General features: G+C 36.3%; 2 protein-coding genes across 2 annotated transcripts; both read left to right on the forward strand.

Moving 5' to 3' along the window:
• The first annotated feature begins 1,581 nt into the window (after positions 1–1,581).
• LOC149708710 (putative fatty acyl-CoA reductase CG5065) lies at positions 1,582–4,541 on the forward strand. Its single transcript, XM_089863852.1, has 8 exons — positions 1,582–1,799; positions 2,385–2,560; positions 2,651–2,830; positions 2,892–3,114; positions 3,224–3,339; positions 3,412–3,657; positions 4,121–4,381; positions 4,427–4,541. Exons 1-8 carry the CDS (start codon positions 1,725–1,727, stop codon positions 4,539–4,541), a joined length of 1,392 nt encoding a protein of 463 aa, XP_089719978.1. The 5' UTR covers positions 1,582–1,724.
• Positions 4,542–6,604: 2,063 nt separating this feature from the next.
• On the forward strand, positions 6,605–15,409 carry LOC149708711 (aldo-keto reductase family 1 member B1-like). The gene is made up of 11 exons (XM_089864237.1): positions 6,605–6,902; positions 6,965–7,094; positions 8,811–8,978; positions 9,045–9,161; positions 9,228–9,305; positions 10,947–11,063; positions 11,173–11,279; positions 11,377–11,458; positions 11,527–11,610; positions 15,134–15,213; positions 15,283–15,409. The coding sequence occupies exons 2-11, from the start codon at positions 7,026–7,028 to the stop codon at positions 15,323–15,325; spliced, it is 945 nt and encodes a 314-aa protein (XP_089720363.1). The 5' UTR covers positions 6,605–6,902; positions 6,965–7,025; the 3' UTR covers positions 15,326–15,409.
• The last annotated feature ends 2,375 nt before the right edge of the window (positions 15,410–17,784 follow it).

Below are 17,784 nucleotides of genomic sequence, written 5' to 3' on the forward strand. Positions count from 1 at the left end.
TCGACTCACATTGCCGCTTTTGGAGCTGCTTGGCGCGAGGGAGCTAGACTCTCCTGGTGGCCTCTGCACTGTGCTCTTTGCTTTGCCTAGAGGCAGTGCGAGTTGGCTACCCTCCCGCGTGTAGTGAACTCTGGCTCCATCTGGGGGTGCCTCTAGGCGAGTCCGAAGAGACACCTTCTCCTTTGCGCGTTGGTTTCTCAACAAGTAATTATACGAACGGTCCATATTCTTTGGCTAGAGCTATTTTTCCAAGTCATTAGCATAAGTGGCAATTTTTAAATTATAATTAAAAAAATTAAAGGTTTTAAGTGGTTAGAGAAATTGGAAAATAAGGAGATAACAGAATATAAAGTTTCGTCATTCCAATTAATTTTCATTTTATTAACTAATAAACTTACAGAAATTGTCCATAATCTTTGGCAAAAACTGCTTTGCCAAGTCATTAGCATAAGTGGCACGTTTTCAATTTTAATTAAAAACTTCAAGGTTATAAGTGGTTAAATAAATTAAGAGGATAATGGTATATAATGTTTAGTTATTCCAATTAATTTTCACTTTACAAGAAGTATCGAGATGGATCATTCCCAAGTGGGGAAGTTTTACCGAGATCAAAGTGTGTTCGTGACCGGGGCTACGGGTTTCATTGGAAAGGTAAAACTTGATATTTTATGAAGAACTGTATCTGAAAATTGTCCCTTTCAATATGGGTTTGTTTGAAAGTCGAACTTGTTCTTGATTATCAGTACTTTTTGTAAAATGTACTGTTAGTAGTATCCTTTTTCACGCGCTCCTCTTCTTCAAATAAATCAAAGATAAATTTCACGCGCTTTTCTTCAATAAATCAAATATTAATTTCACGCGCTTATCTTTAATAAATCAACGACTATTTTCACGAGCTATTCTTCAACAAATCATAGATTAATTTCACGCGCTTTTCTTCCAAGATCCAACAAACAGTTAATACATGCTCAGTAATGCAGTATCTTATTCTGATCTTCATTTATTTAAATTACAGGCTCTTGTAGAGAAAATACTTTATTCGTGTCGAGACGTGAAAAGAATATACATTCTAATTCGTCCGAAAAAAGGCGATAAAGACTCTGAAACCAATAACCGGTTCCAAGAATTCTTAAATTGTCAGGTAATAACAGAAGCCGATTAGGCTTTACACATGAAGTACGTAACATGTGCCTGGGGGAGCTACGCGATATTCTCTAAGCTCCTCCTCCCCTTATACGGAGGAACATAATTCGGTAACACGGCTCCTTCGGATCCTTGCGATCCTTCCGCCTTGAGAACCGATTTACCAGGTACATAAATTAGGGAACTACTATAAAGACTGAGTAGGGTGTCTAAAATATTCTTTAGTTAAAATTATTCACAATACCAAAGATTATTTGGGAGTATGGCACGAAGATCTTATCAATCTGAGTAGCTTTTGCTTGGACTATTTAAGACGTCGTGTATTTGTTGATTTTAGGAGGAATATTTTCTGTTCTCGCGGCTACGGCGAGTCCAGCCGCAGGCGGCTCGGGAATCGGAATTCGGGATAACGCTGATACCTAGCCAAGGCTTAATGTAGTTTTCGAGTCTACTATTATTCGCAGAGCTATTTTTCTGTTGAAATTAAAAAATGTCTTATAATATTTAGTTGAAGACTTATTAAATGACTCGAACCTTGAGCTTTAAAACGTTGAATATAATATAAAGACTAACGAACCATAATGCAAATTTGCTTTCCGTGTTTCCTGGTTATGTCGACAGCGAGCTCTCTACTCGAGTTCTCAAGCAAGAAAAAAGTAATAGCCGTCGCCGATTGGTATTAAAGATGTTGTCTTCGATTCGGGGTTTGTGAACGGTTACAAGCTTTTTTTACAAGCTTAGTTTTTACTTCGGGAATGTCATGAAATCCATGGCCAAAGCTATGGAAAAGTGGGACTTACGTACTTTATGTGTGAAGCATAATCCGCTTTTGGTTATAACAAGAAGTAATATCAGTATCTCAGAGAGAAGGTATAAGATGCCTTTGTATTCGCGCGCCATAGTCCCAGTCCCCCTTTCAAAATACAAGGGGGGACGTAAAAGGAGGCGCCAAGCTATTTCGCCTCTGCTCAGTCGGAAAATACGTAATTTTCGTCGTCGCGCTGACGTGAGTTTTCAAGAACCAATGAGATGCTGGTTGTAATTTAGAGACGGGGATTAACTCCGGACCTACGTTTGGACTAGAGATAAGGCTGGAAATCTGGCGAATTTATACCTTCTCTCTGAGATACTAGATATAACTTCTTGGTTATAACGATAAACTTTTGCTGCTAATTGCTAATTGAAAATAAGTATCATGACTCTTTTTTCCAAAAAAGAATATTTATTTATTTAAAATTCAGGTTTTCGAAAGATTGAAGCGAGAAAGACCGAATGATTTGAAGAAAATTGTCCCCGTTTGGGGGGAACTCGTTCAATCGAACTTGAATATTTCAACCGAAATCGAGAAAGAATTGATAGATGAAGTTACAATTGTTTTTCACAGCGCCGCCACCGTCAGATTCAATGAACCTTTAAAGTAAGAACATTTTAAAATGCATTAAAGATCTAGGCAGATCAAGTATAAACACACTCTGCCTGACATCGGTCTTTTAATATCTCATTGCAGAGTCGCGATTGAAATAAATTTGATAGGAACCAAAAATGTTTTTGAATTATTCAAAAAATTGAAGAGGCCTACGTCTTTCGTCTACGTTTCGACCGCCTTCTGTCACTGCCAAAGGGACTTGATCGAAGAAATTGTTTACCCTCTGCGCCTCGAACCCGACTTCTTAATTAAACTGCACCAGTAATACCTCCCTCCTCTGAATCATTATTCGTATCGTTTTAACTCAAATTTGATCAATCAGGAAACTTGACGCGAAAAGTCTGGATTGTTTATCGGAAAATGTTTTGGAGGGAAGACCAAACACGTACACGCTGTCGAAAGCCGCGGCGGAGGATTACTTGGAACAACACTCTGCAAATCTACCCATTGCCATTGTTAGACCCTCCAGTGTCGAGAACGCCCTTAAAGAACCCTTTCAGGGTTGGAGATATGGTCAAAGCTCCTTGAGCGGGTTTGTTATCATGGTAAGCTTTGGGCCACTGTTTAAAAGAGCAGTCGTAGCACTCTAGAGATCAATTGTCTCATTGTTTATATCCCCTCTTGTTAACAAAACCCTCTTACGTGTTTTTAAAGTGCAGTAAAGGCCTGCTTCATAACATTCCTCTTAATGAAGACGCACCCATGGAAATGGTTCCCGTGGATTTGTTGACCAATTTGTTGATTGTTGTCTCTTGGTATACCTCTATGAAGTAATTATTCTAACAATTAGATAAGAATGGATTTGTATCGTAAGTGCATGATTTTCATTTCAATTTATGCAGCAATAGGAGGGTAAAACTGCCCGTTTATAATTTTGTCTCGGGCAATCGAAATCAAATTACCTTCAAGAAACTCATGGACTACTTTTTGGCAGACAGTTATTCACATCCACTCTACAACGCCCTCAACATGGTTTTCCTTTCGCTTACTACGAATGAATTCCTTCTGACGATCGGGAAAATTCGAGATCATTACATTCCAGCACTATTCGTTGATTTCATTCTCATGTTCACCGGAAAGAAACCGAAGTGCGTATTATTATGACACTTGGATACTTTTGCTTTGATACGTCATGGGTATACATACTTGGCCACATAGATGGCTACCAAATACGCGCTACACCTGCGAATGCGAAGTAGCTCGAAAATAGCTAGGTCTCGTAGGTATAGCTACCCGGATTATTCTGATTGGTGAGTTAGAAATCTCGCTCATGCGCAAAGAGAAAAAATACGAATTTTCCTCTTACTCACAAGGTTGGGGGTGGTTGGAAGACATATTTTTTCTCTGCTGAAAGGGCGTCAAAGCCTTGTGGAAGTTAAGAGATGGGAATCCATAATACATTAGTATTTATCCATATCCATGATTGATTTTAGCCCCGTGCCTTTTGCTATTAGCATAAGTTTAGAAGTTACATCACATAAGGATGACACTTTATACACTTCATAATGCTCAGGGTTTCAAATTGTTTTTTTCCTGTTTACTCGTTTCAAGGTATTTCAAGATGTATCGACGCTTTTTTACTACACTTCCCACCTTAACCTACTTCGCTAGTGAACGATTTCGATTCAAGAGCGACAACGTAGATTCTCTTCAAGGCGAACTATCCCACTTTGATGGGCAGATGTTTAATTTTGACATCGCTTCATTCAAATATGATGATTACTTACCGATTTTATTTGACGGAATAAGAAAACACCTTATTCCCGATGATTGTAATTTCAGTGTCAAATTGAAGAAACAAAAGCATAGAAGGTGAGTTTCTTTTTAAAAGGTAATTTCCATGTTGGAAATTTTTAGTTTTTTGGAAAGAGCGGATAAGGCAATTAACATTTGGAAATGGAACCATTTGTCCATCTACAATGTTGAAGAAGATACAAGCAATGAAGTTTTATTGCCGAACACGACGCGTTAGGTCTCTCTTCGAAGATGACGACAGAGGGCTATACGATCCTATTGGATGAATCCTTCAGATGGTATTAGTCGTCCAATAGAATTTGTTAGTCCTCTATCGTCATCTTCGCAGTCAGGGTTATTAACTTGTAGGAAACTTAAATCGCTGGTATCTTCTTTAAATTCGTACATGGATGCATGGTTCCATTTCGAAAGGAGGCATTTTCCAATAAAAATTTCTGGCCTAGATTTTACATTAAATTTATTTAGTTAAATTAATAAATTCAATTTGTTTTAGGTTATCCTGGCAATACTATTTATTCAATGTTGGATTTCCTTTGTTCATTTTATATTTAGCTTACATATTTTTTAACTAATATGATCATAATTATTGTACTTAACCGAGTTCAATATTATTTATGACAGTTCTTCGGCAATCAAAGGTAGATTTATCACGAGTCTTAACTTTCATTATTGCGATTAAACTTAACACTTTTGTATAATGAAAGTGTGTTTTGTTTCAATTATCACGTGGTATCTCTTAATACACTCAGCACGTTCAATAAAAAAACCCAAGGCTTATAGTGTAATCTATTTAACGGCTCGCAATTTGCCCACATCTTGCTAATGTCTCCACGCATAATCCCTTCCAATAGAAATTAGTATTACGACAATGTTCAAGTGTCATATTATACGTTGGACGGATTGGTAATTGCTCATGAAGGGCTACAGACGAACCAATTACAATTGAGTCTGACTATTCCTCCTTCATTTTTGGCTTCCCCCCCCCCCAATCTGAGCCGTTCCACAGTCAGCGCGCCTATTTATCTCCGATTTAGCACATTCCTGCTTCTTTCCACGTATTTTAAGTAGTTAAAGGGAGGGTGAAGTAGAAAATCAAGTGATTTTTTATCGATTCTTCTATTAATTATAAGACCAGTCTACATAGTCAAACATTCAGGAAATACTTCCAAATGATTTTAAAATTCAAATTAGGTTCAGATTTTAAGGATAATTTGAAAGAAGGACTTCCGACCAATCGCGTAACGCCTTGCCTTTTTATTAATAAAATTCTCGTGGCACGCTCCATGTCCCGCGCCACGATTGTCACGTCGCGCGCAAATTTTAACAAATCTCGTGATAAATTTCATTCGACGCAGAACCTGCCACGAGAATTTTGTTAACAAAAAGGCAGGGCGTTACGCGATTGGTCGGCGGACCTTCTTTAAAATTATCCTTAAAATCTGAACCTAATTTGAACTAGTACTTATATGGAGGAAATATATAATCCTTTTCAAGATATAGCAATTGAAATTTCCTTATTTAAATTCAAATTAATTATTCATTTAATGTTTATTATTTCAATGGCACGGTAGACTTTTACATAAAATATTTGCAGAAAAACCAACAGACAGGGGAGGGGCCGCCATATTAGGCTAGTTACAACGCCAGATGGAGCTCGCGATCGCTAGACGCAGGAGGCTAGTCGACTCACACTGCCGCGTGCAATGCTTCTTGGTGCGAAGGATATGCCCTCTTTTTGTGCACAGATTTGTGACATCTGTTTGTGCACGAATCTATGACACACGTAAGGGTATCAAGATTCCTTATGATCATAACACACGATCTAGGTTTTGAAGAGGTAAAATAACAGGATATATTTTTCAGAGCAAGGTTTTTTTCCCTATTTAAACCTAGACTCATGGGTCGGGAGTAAATTAGGAACTGAATCTTTTGGTATTTAATGGTCACTGAAAACTATTAAGTAAAAAGCACAATTTAAACAAAAGCACTTCTATGGAAATATGAGATGTACTCCAATAATTTCACTGTGTTAAGTTCTTAGGTGAAGGATAAATCGTAGTGGGTGGCTTTCAAACACCGTCTCAATAAGTATGCCTAGCAGCTTTAAGGACAAATAGTCGCGGGCATCTTTCAAATATTATAGTAGTTTATTATATTATAGTAGGATAAGGGCAAAATATAAACATACTTCTTCCCTTGCAACTTAACTCGGATTTTTGTACCCTTCAAAATTTCCGACGATAATACGCTCTTCGCGTTTTTTGCTGATTAAACGAGTTTCTATAGCGCGAGCCGAATGCGTCCTTGAGAGCGAGATCGAGCTATTTTTCTTCCAGATTGACGGTACTAGTTTTATAAACTATTAAAATTAAGTTCTCTCGACAAGAATATATATATGCTTTTATCCACAAAAACGGATTAATTTAATTTCAATTAGAATGATATTTTTTAAAAATTGATTACATTGTAACAAGATCTGTAACACGGTTCGAGATTGCTACCACTTAATGAAAAACGTCACCATGACGAACTCCTGTAGATGGCAGGCCTTTACTCGCTGACATAGATAACCCAATATGTGAGACCTTGAGCCGTAACTCGTTTCCTGTTTTTAAACATTTAACGCTTTCATTTCAATAGAGGATCTTTGCGGTAGTTGCGCCTGTTGAATTCACTGAGACTGTACTCAATTAGAAGAATCATGGCAGTTAACGACTTGAAGCTTATAAATGGAAGAACTATGCCAATTATTGGCCTGGGAACTTGGAAGGTAATAGTAACTTTCTTATATTTTTGATTTTACCTTCATATATAAGCAAGGTTGCCAATGGTTTAAAACTTCGGCGAAAATACCACTATATTTTTCATTCCCGTGCTAAAGTTAATCGAACTGCTTTCAGTGGTTTATAAAATCGTGTTGGCTTTTGGCGTACACTAATTATATATATATTAGTTAAAATTAGTGAAGATATAGGTTCTGTGAATAGATAAATTAGGGGTCAACTTACAACAGCTTTGTTGCTGCCAGAGTATTGTTGCAATAGACAAATAGCACATAATAAGTATCATCAGTGCCATTTAAAGAATCTGTTCAGATATATTTTGCTAAGGATAATGAACATCATAACGAAGCCAAATTGTCATTAAAAGTTTTAGTTAATCATTTCATATTATAATTTTTTAAACCTAACTTGTGACCTTCTTAAAAATTAAACCAAACCGTGAGTGCATGAAATTTAAACTTAAACTTATTTTTAAAATGGGTAAGCATAGTCCATTTTTCGATAGACGCATAAAATAATAAAAAAAACACACTTGCTTGAATAGAACCAAGAATAATATAAATTTTAGGGGCAGCAACGTAAGCGTCAGCATTAACCCAGTTTGATCTCAATTAACTACGATGAAATTGCTGAACTTATGAAAAGCATTTTGATATTAAAGTGAAGCATTACTATCCTTCTTCAAGACATTATTCCATATCCCTTTAGACCCCCAGGTAGAATTTAGATAACATTAGTAATAAATCATTAATGAGGAACCCTGAATTTAAAAGAGTTGGATATATTTGAAATTGCCCTTAATGGGTTTTGTGTTGAAAACTACCCCTGAAATTTAGTAATGATACGATTTTTGTAGGCTATAGTTTTTCATTGAAATGTTACTTCCTAGCTTCCCATTTCGTATTGAATATTATTTAGGTTACATGGCTTTTATTTGTTTCGACTCAATTTGTTACCGGTTGTTTGTTTCCATAAGGAAACAGTGATAAATTACTGTTAGATGCGAGTCAGTAATTTACAATCCATAAATTACCAAATACAGATGTGAACTATAAGTTCATATCAAACAGTTGTTGGAGCATGGTAATTTTTTATCAATGGTTTTCGAAAATTGGCACTAAAGAGTCAAAAGTTTCCATGTTACATAAAAACTCACTCTATTTAGAAAATATAAAATTTTGGCTTTGAGATAATTGGAAGTAAATCTGTGTGAAGGGCTTAAATTTAATATATTTCACAATCAAAAATATCACATAGCTACTACATAATGGTGTTTAAACGTTGATTGACCATGTTTTCTTGCACAGACGCTAAAGACTTGTCATATTTCCCAGCCAATATAACCTCGTATAACCGTTCTTTAATAACTGTGATATTATAATAATTCTTAGTTAAGAATGAGTCCATGGTTTTACTTGGCATGATTCTTTTCACTGCAATTACGGAAAAGTTTATTCTTTAATACCAGAAAAACGAACATTTGAATATGATATTAATCCTTAAAAAAATTTATTAATGAATTAAAATTTTACCAAAGTTCGATCCGTGAGAAAAAATTTTAATTGCTGGATATTTATTATTAAATGGTTATCTTAAAATTTTCATATTTCTATCCTAACCATTAGTCATAACTATGAGGTATTTTTACTTTATCCTTTGTAAACCATTTCACAAACTTTGCTTGCAATATGTTTTACTTAAAGTCGAAGCCCGGTGAGGTTAAGGCCGCCGTGATTGACGCCATCGAAATTGGATACCGACACATTGACTGCGCCCTAGTCTATGAAAATGAAAACGAGGTTGGAGAAGCTCTGAAGGAAGTTTTTGCCTCTGGAAAGGTGAAAAGAGAAGATATCTTCATCACTTCGAAGGTTAGTAGTTTAAATTAATAACAATTCTAGTTGACAACCTAAATTGAAACCATGTTTCTTGTATAGTGCTGGAACACCTTCCACAAAAGAGAAAGCGTTATGAAAGGCTGCAAGACAACTCTGAGTCTGCTTGGCATCGATTATGTAGATCTTTACCTTGTGCACTGGCCATTCGCCTTCAAAGTAATGATATAACACTTCAAGTGTAATATTGAAATACTGAACAATTTTATTTCTCGTTTACATTAGGATGGTGATGACAAGTTTCCAACAGGGGAGGATGGAAAATTTATAACCGAAGAAACAGATTTTCTTGATACTTGGAAGGTATGAAATATCAGCCTCATTGAACTTCAATATGGCAAAAATTATGAAATAAAAATATCTCACTTAGTTCGCTCTGTTGTTATACTTGAGAGTTAGCTTAAGAATGGAATAAAAATTGTAGTTTAACTTCATCTACAGTGTGGACGTGATCACACCAACACCTTCCTTTTGGACAAAGCCAAATACTGCCAAATAAATACGTTTTGATCTTCAGGTTTTATTGTGTGCAAATGAAAAGAAACAAAAGGAATATGGGGGAATATGTTTGAATTGAACAAAAGGTTTTGAAGAACAGTCCTACGATTAGCCCTAGAACTTAGGCCTCGAATTACAACCAATTTTCTGTTTGGTAAACACATTAAAGAAAATGATCGATGTGTCTACCATCATGGTGGAGGCACTCCTCAAGACCGCTGTCCATGTCTTGCAATACTTTTGCAAGTACTAAACTCATGGCGCAGGAAGTCCAAGTAAATGTCTCAAGTGATGTTTTTATCGCAGAAGGGTCTGATAATTCGGTTTCCAAGAATGACCACCCCAAACACTTTATGCTAATGGAGTCGTAACCAGTTAGAGGAGGCTGGCATTTTTCTAAGACATGAGATTAACTACTCTAAAACGAACTTAGCCGCTACACTACAGATCTTGTATCTCTAAAGGGACCAGCAATACGCTGAGTGTATAAAGATTGCCGGCTTGAGGCTTGAGATTTATTGTGCTGAAGCACTTTAACGTTCAACCCGTGGCACAGCTGGATGTTTCGACCTCAGTTGTCGTGACGCAACAGGTCGAAACATTTTCCATCCTGGTTTTTATGCTGATCGTTGCGTTATTGCTTGACCCCAAAGAAATAGAAGGTCTGTAGTGATACAATTGTAACATTACGCCTGTTAAAAAGACACAAATACTGTAAAAAAATGCCAATAATGGTTGGCCAATAATAAAACACCCCTAACCTAGTACTTTGGACTAAATAAGGAATGTATACGAGGTTTCTCTGGAAATAACTTTGAAGTAGTAGGTCAGAGCTAGTTGTCTGTGGAACCAAGAAATATGCCTGTTGTTTAATCTAACGTGCTCGTCGTTACGTAGCATCTAAATTCAATTTACAGTAGTTAGTCTCGTGTCTTAGCAAAATGTCTATTAAAACTAGGAATAGTTGGACATAATGTTTATTTTGGGTGAATGCCGCGTTAACGTTCGAAAAGCGGCATTATGCCGAATGCTTACCACACTGATGACATCCGTTGCGAAATGGCTTTACCGAAATTATCGACAATCATCGAGATTTCGGAAGTTTCATTGTGCAAGACCGGAAATGTCGGTCAGAAAAGTAGAAAAACCATCTTTATGGAATAACCTCCGGGGGTTTCAACCGATTTCACTAATATTTAGTACGCCGTGTCACTATAACCTTTAGACGCGTTTAATGGCATTTGAGGGTCGATTTTCCGAAATATTTTAAAATTACGGCCCCAAAAATTAGTAAAAAATGGTCCCGACGAGCAACGTCGGTTGTCTTTGCTGCTAGTAATACTTTAGAGCTATTATAAATAATTGTAGATGTATAAAAATTCTTTAGAAGCAGAGTAACTAGATGTCTAATTTAATATATATGCATAAATAAATATTTTTATACAGGGTATGGAAGATGTTTACAACGCTGGTTTAGCCAAAGCGATCGGCTTGTCCAACTTCAATAGTGAGCAAATAAGCAGAGTCCTCAAAGCAGCTACTATTAAACCTGCAGCGTTACAAGTTAGTACTTTGCAATATTTAAATGGCGTTAGATGTTTAGTACAACAGCATATATATATATATATATATATATATATATATATGTATATAAATAATTTACTTTTGATAGGTAGAGTGCCATCCGTACCTCAACCAAAATAAACTAATCCAATTCTGCAAAGAAAATGACATCGTCGTAACAGCCTACAGTCCTCTTGGCTCTCCAGACAGACCGATGTAAATTTCAAAATTATAATTACTAGAAACGAATTATGCAAATACTTTGATGTTTGTGCGGAAAAATGACTTTGTTTTCATGATTGTTACGTTATAGGGGTAAACCAGCTGACCCTATTCTAATGGAAGATCCTAAAGTGAAAGAAATTGCGGAAAAGCATAAAAAATCTGTAGCCCAGGTATTTATCGATTTGTTTTATTTGATCTTTTTTCGGGAAAAGGTTAGTAATTATTTTTTCTCAATTAGGTATTAATTAGGTATCAAGCTCAACGTGGGGTTAGCGTAATTCCGAAGAGTGTCAATAAAGAAAGAATTGCTGCCAACTTTAATGTAAGTCTATCGAAAGGTCAATTTAAACAATAAACAGTAATAGATGGTATACAATTAGAATAACTCTCAAGCTTATAATAAGAATAAGTCTATGCTTAAGTGATACTCATGTGTATAATTACATAAAAATATGTTGATTAGAAAGGACTGTTTTCAAAAATGGTGTGGAAAACTAAATTTAAGGGTCAGGTAAAATTTGCAAAGTCAAGGAAATTCATTTCAAACATTTCCAACAAGTCCGGCAGAGTAACTGAATTTACACGTTATTTTATAAGAAGGTGTGACGATGTAGTTCGAATTGTAGTTTGGTTGATAATTTCCAATTGTTTAAAATAACTAGCTTATAGACTGAACGAAAGTCATTTTTGATGCAATATATATCAGTGACCTATAATAGTATCTTAATTCAATTTATAAAGTGATATCTAACTTGCGCAGTTCAGTAGATTAATATAATGTTTCTTCACACTATTGTGTTTTGTATTTGGATATTTTTTTAACCTTCATCGTTTATGTCCTTATGGCAGATTAGATAAATTCAATCGTCTCGTTTGTTAACTTTTGAAGGTTGCATTTTGGAAACTCAAAAGCATATCATCTTCATTTTCGAAAAAAAAAGAATAATTTTGATAAGATAAATAAGAGCGTCATCGTCAAACACCCGAATGAGATGGCCCTGTTAAATGTTATAACCTTCAAAGATTACCGTTGAGGCGCGTGTTATAGCTGGGTCATTTCAAGCATGTTGGACACCATGGGTTAGCCGATCTTAATGACATTTTAGGAGTGTTAATCTGCAGCAGTGACATTGTGAATTCACATTGTCTAGTCTTAAATATTAAATAGAACTTAATAACCCAGTGGGTTTAGAAAATGACCCTCTTTTGAGGTGTCCGCTTAGCTCTAAACATTATATTGCACGGCTACCTCTAAACGTTATGTAGAATAATCTTTCTACAACATAATCAAATGTTTAAACATTTTCAGATTACGTGTAGTATTATAACTTAGATTTCAATGGTTTAACGACTGTAGATAAGCCAGAAGTTTATTAATTTTTTCCTTCGAGAGTATTTTACGACCAAGCCATTTTAAATTTCTGCCCCTGCCAAGCTAAGCTTCTCATCGGAGCACGGGACTTTATGTTACTAGGCAAAGATATTTTATTTTCTGTCGAGCGTTGGCTAAAAGGGCTAGTAGAACGTTTAAATTTTATAAATATTAGGGATGAACCGGTACCGATACCAAATCGGTATTGGCACCGATACTCGGGGTTTCCCGATAATATCGGATCGGTTGGTTTAATCCGATACTATACCGATACTCGTTTAAAATGCGTTATATGGTCCTACATGAAATTTTTAGGTCTTTCGGTAACGTATTTATGGTGATAAAATCTCATTTCTATGAATTTCCATCGTGACGAGTTCTCATTTATATAAAAAGTACCTGAATTCAGTTTATCTAACAACTATTAAGCGAAAATCTTGCTTAGTACGCGCCTGAAGGGATGAACCGGTACCGATATCATATCGGTATCGGTTTAAGTATCGGGTTTTGGATCTTAGGGAATAAATATCGGTATCGATCGATATCGGTTCATGTTTGCACCGGTATCGGGATAAGCCTGGTATCGGTCATCTCTAATAAATATATTCAGAGCAATTTATGTGTAAAGCCACCCTTAATATTTTAATAACGAATAGAATTAGAAGAAGACTCAAACGTTATCGAAAAATACCAAATCTCTTAAAAACAAGCTCAATGAATTTTTAGTAAGTTATTTATATCTAGTTACCAAACCAATGTGACAATACTTTTTGACTTTCGTTGAGATTTATTCACCGGGCTTTACCTTAATTTTGTAACGTCAGGTGAATCCTAACTGAAGAAATTAGCGCAAAACTTCATCACATTATTGGTTGGTTTAAATTAGTCCCTCGGAAAACGCTTCGTATTACAGCCACAATGTATCGTCGCATTTTTTATGTGCGAAATTTCTATTCGCTTGGGATTTAATTTAATATCAGATTTGTTTTTCTGATATTTTGTTCCTAAGACCTAAAACATTAAAAAAATTATTTGTAAGATAAATAAATTTTTGAGAAGGAAATAGTTATTTTTTTTTCATGTTTTTCCTCGCCGAATAATGAAAACAAGATTGGGATAAATGCGTTTTTACGTTTTTTGGCATTAGTAACCAGATATCACGAACAATATTTTTAATTTAGTTTCTAGGCGTTTTGGTCCTTAACATTAAAATATCACAAACAAATGTGTTATTTTTAAATTAAAGCTAATAGGCTCTTTAAAGTGAATCTTTATAAACGCTTGAAGCTTGAAAAAATCTCTTTAGAGCTAGAAATGAATCTTGCTCCTAGCATTAGTATTTTCATAGGCGCTTGAAGCGGTTTCTAGACGCGAGAAAACAGGAAACTAGAGCGAAGAAATGACGCTGACTGAGACATATTTAGTCTCCCGCTTAGCGAGCAGCTAAATGCAAGCCAATCATAACGACACATTAAAAATCACCCATGGTTTTTGTTTAGAGAAACAATTTTTTCTATACTATCAACCCAAGAATAAATGTTTACTCTGTGTGATGACCATTGAAAATGATTTGAATTAAAAATTGAAAAGAGGAAAGAGATACATTAGATAGACATAGTGCTTTTTCCGTTTGAAATGCCTCTTCATTTCAATGCTTCTTATTTCTGCCAAATTAGAATTAGGTGGTTTCGCCTGAGTAACTTAAAGCTAATTTAGTACTATTTTAAATTCAGTAATTATGGCTGATGATGCAAAGCATCAAGATACAAATTTCCCTCTTCGATGAAAACCCACCAGCAATAACTAATTCGTGAGAACACGCCTTGCTTCTCCCTATGAAAAGAAGGCTTTGTAACCTATAGAATATTGTAACCGCACTTGCGAGATTTCTAAACTCACCCCCCCCCCGTGGCCATAAAAACCTTGGCTAATACTAAAATTGAACTACTCTCGTACCTTAGGTTCATTCATAATTTTATTAAACTAAATATTAAAAATCAAATAATAATTAAATACCGACTTGTATTTATTACAACAAAAGAAATCCAATGATAATTACTAATGAAGTCCAATATCAGGGTCAAAGCTCTACGCTCGAGCGAACTACTACATCTTAGTAGTGGAGAATGACTGACTTATTGTCATAAGCAGTCGACCCTTATATAGTTCGGGAAAGGTCAAAGGCAACACTGGGTGTTATTCCTCTATATTAACATTTCAATCCTGGAGTAAAAACTCGGAAGGTTACAATATAAAAAATCGTAGTGGTGATTTGTTCATCTTGTAAATTTTGGGAAGAACCCCTACTATAGAAAAAAAAGCTAGTCAGCCTTATCTTATCAACATGAGCAAATGGCATCTTTGCGGAAGGAGTTTTATTTTCTTAAGTACCTTGGCAAATGCGAGATCATCTATTCTTTTAGTTCTGGAAAAGATTTGCAACTTACCCTGGAATATTCTTTTTTTTCTTTAGATCTTTGACTTTGAATTAACTAAAGAAGATATGGATACTTTAAATTCTTTTCCTGCGTTTAGATACGTAGGCTTGAATTGGTAAATATATTTAAAATTGGGTATTGTATTCGATATGTTTTTACTAAAATTTAACTTGAACTTTTGCAGGAATAAAGAGCACAAATTCTACCCATTTGATCTTGAATACTAAACGCATAGGAGCCTCGAAGCCAGTTCCATAAATGAAACTGTGAAATAAAGAAAAATAAATCCAAAACTAGTTATTGGAAGTCAATTCAGTGTTAATTTAAATACATTTATATAGGTGTTTTTCTTTCCTGTTTGGGTTGTGGGATACGTCATAGTGTGGCCAAAGACTGAAAACCAGACTCAGATTAACGATAACCAACAAGACAAAGTCATAACCATGTGTTTTTGTTTACTATCTGGCCAAAGGATTTTTAAACTGCAATTTTTGTAACATTAAATAAGAGCTGTGTCTCCACTTTTCGGCGAAAGGTCCGTTTTCGGCGAAAATTTAGTCTCCGAGTACCAAAATATTGGGGAGCGGGGAAAAAGGTGAAAATGAGGCGGCAGTTCATTATTCAGTTTTTTTCTTTGGTTCAGTTCGTTTTAACTTACATTTTTTGCTCAGTTTTCATAATATCAAGTAGGCTCTGGGCTTAGGGGCTGACTAGGCTCACATTAGCGGTAGTGCTTGGTGCCATTGTCAGGTGGGTAGCGGTCTTAAATTCTTATGAACAACAAGAAGCGTGATGACGGGTGCAATTAGTATTCATGGAGGTAAAAAATTACATTTAACAATATTAAAAAAAAAATGAAATAATTATCGCTCATATACAGGGTGTTTCTGAAAAGTCCATCACAAATTAAGGGGCGTGTTTATGGGACCAAACTGAGCGGAAAGTACCAAAGAACATGGGGTGTACAACATTTTGTTACGGAGATATGGCCTTCCAAACATTCGCCCCTAAAACAAGGAAATATCCAAAAATGAGGAGTAACACTTAAGACCGACTAACCAGCTTGTTTAAAATTACTAGACAATTTCAATAGCCTTTAATCGAACAATTGATTTCTACCTTTATTAATCAGAAGCGTATAAATGAGTAGAAGTATGCCTACGGTGGTAATGTAAAATTAATCCCAAGTGACATGATGTTTCAAGATCTTCCCAGCACCAAGTAAAATGGTTCTGATTGAAGGGACTTTTATTAGCACAGCGTAAACAACGTTATTTTCAGGAATTAGTCCAAATGTCCACGGGCGGCATTACAAAAACGAGGCAGTCTTTCGAATGATACTTGGACATGTTGGAAGATCCCTGGCTTGTTCCTGTTATCTCAAACCGTAAAAAGCTACGCAAATCTTCATCATCACGGACAACACTCTTGTACGTTAGGTATGACCTTGAGAAAACCTAAAAGGACATCTCGAATGTATTTGAAAAACCCATCTCCAATTAAGGGGCGTGTTGTTTGTTTCCAACAGAGTAAACTCGCCCAGAGAACAATTACAATGCAGAGCCACGTTTCGGCGTTAATGGCCCACAAAGGTGGTCCCAAAAACAAGAACAAACTTTAATTTGTTTCGTTCAGTAAGTGTTTCATGTGTCATAGATAAAACGCCATGATTAATGCACGAAGAAAATGAATTTATTGACAAGTTTTAACATTTAATTGCAACTAGTTACAAAAATTGTTCAAAGTGTTCACCACCCGCGTTAAGGCACACATTAGCACGTCTTACAAATGATTCCCTTACACGTTGAAAAATGCCTGGAGTTTCGCGAATTGTTTGACAGCCGTGAATTATTCGTCGACGTAGCTCTTCAACATCGGGCACTTCAGTCTGATAAACTAAGTCTTTCAGGTGGCCCCAAAGAAAGAAATCACAAGGGTTCAGATCGGGTGATCGAGCAGGCCACTCCACAGGTCCACCTCGACCTAACCACCGCAAAGGGAAGGTCGCGTTAAGATAATTTCGGACCGCGATGCTGAAATGTGGTGGTGCACCATCGTGCATGAACCACATTCTGTTTACCAAACCTAAGGGTACGTCTTCGAGTAGTTCCGGTAAATCGTCCCGTAAGAACTGCAAGTAAGCCACACCGTTTAACCTGGGCTCTAGGAAATATGGCCCAATTAAATTGTCACCCACAATACCACACCACACGTTTAAACTGAATTGTACTTGGTGACTTCTAACGCAAGTTGCGTGGGGGTTTAGCTGGGACCATTGATGTTTATTATGTAAGTTAATAATACCATCCCGTGAAAAGTTAGCTTCGTCAGTAACCAACAAATCCCGTGGGAAATCGATATCGTTTACTTTAGCCAGAAACCACTGACAAAACGCCGTGCGTCGTGGGTAGTCCGCTGGATTCAAACCTTGAACTTTTTGAACATGGAAAGGATGAAACCGGTGGCTTCTGAGGATTTTCCACACGAGCGTGTGGTTTACGCCTAATCGGCGACCAACTTGGCGGGTACTTGATTCAGGCTCGTCCTCGAAAATGGTGAGAACTTCGTCTTCTACGGCCTCTGGGATGGCTCTCGCTCTAGGTTGAGGTCCAGCCGGTTGGATTCGTCCATCTTGCCTCAAACGTCTGTCCACAGCCTCGAACGTCAGTCGATTTGGTAATCGCCT

The sequence above is a fragment of the Phalangium opilio genome, unplaced genomic scaffold (assembly GCF_054372755.1).
Source record: "Phalangium opilio isolate 3A_F unplaced genomic scaffold, DU_Popi_V2 ptg000013l_1, whole genome shotgun sequence".
Taxonomy (NCBI): Eukaryota; Metazoa; Arthropoda; class Arachnida; order Opiliones; family Phalangiidae; genus Phalangium; species Phalangium opilio.

Excerpts from the sequence above, each read along its gene's own strand:
- LOC149708710 (XM_089863852.1), top strand. The coding sequence starts at position 1,725 with ATGCAAATTTGCTTTCCGTGTTTCCTGGTTATGTCGACAGCGAGCTCT. Across the intron at positions 1,800-2,384 it reads AGTTCTCAAGCAAGAAAAAA|GTTTTCGAAAGATTGAAGCG; the intron begins GTAATAGCCGTC and ends TTTAAAATTCAG. Across the intron at positions 2,561-2,650 it reads AGATTCAATGAACCTTTAAA|AGTCGCGATTGAAATAAATT; the intron begins GTAAGAACATTT and ends ATCTCATTGCAG.
- LOC149708711 (XM_089864237.1), top strand. The coding sequence starts at position 7,026 with ATGGCAGTTAACGACTTGAAGCTTATAAATGGAAGAACTATGCCAATT. Across the intron at positions 7,095-8,810 it reads TTGGCCTGGGAACTTGGAAG|TCGAAGCCCGGTGAGGTTAA; the intron begins GTAATAGTAACT and ends TTTTACTTAAAG. Across the intron at positions 9,306-10,946 it reads ATTTTCTTGATACTTGGAAG|GGTATGGAAGATGTTTACAA; the intron begins GTATGAAATATC and ends ATTTTTATACAG.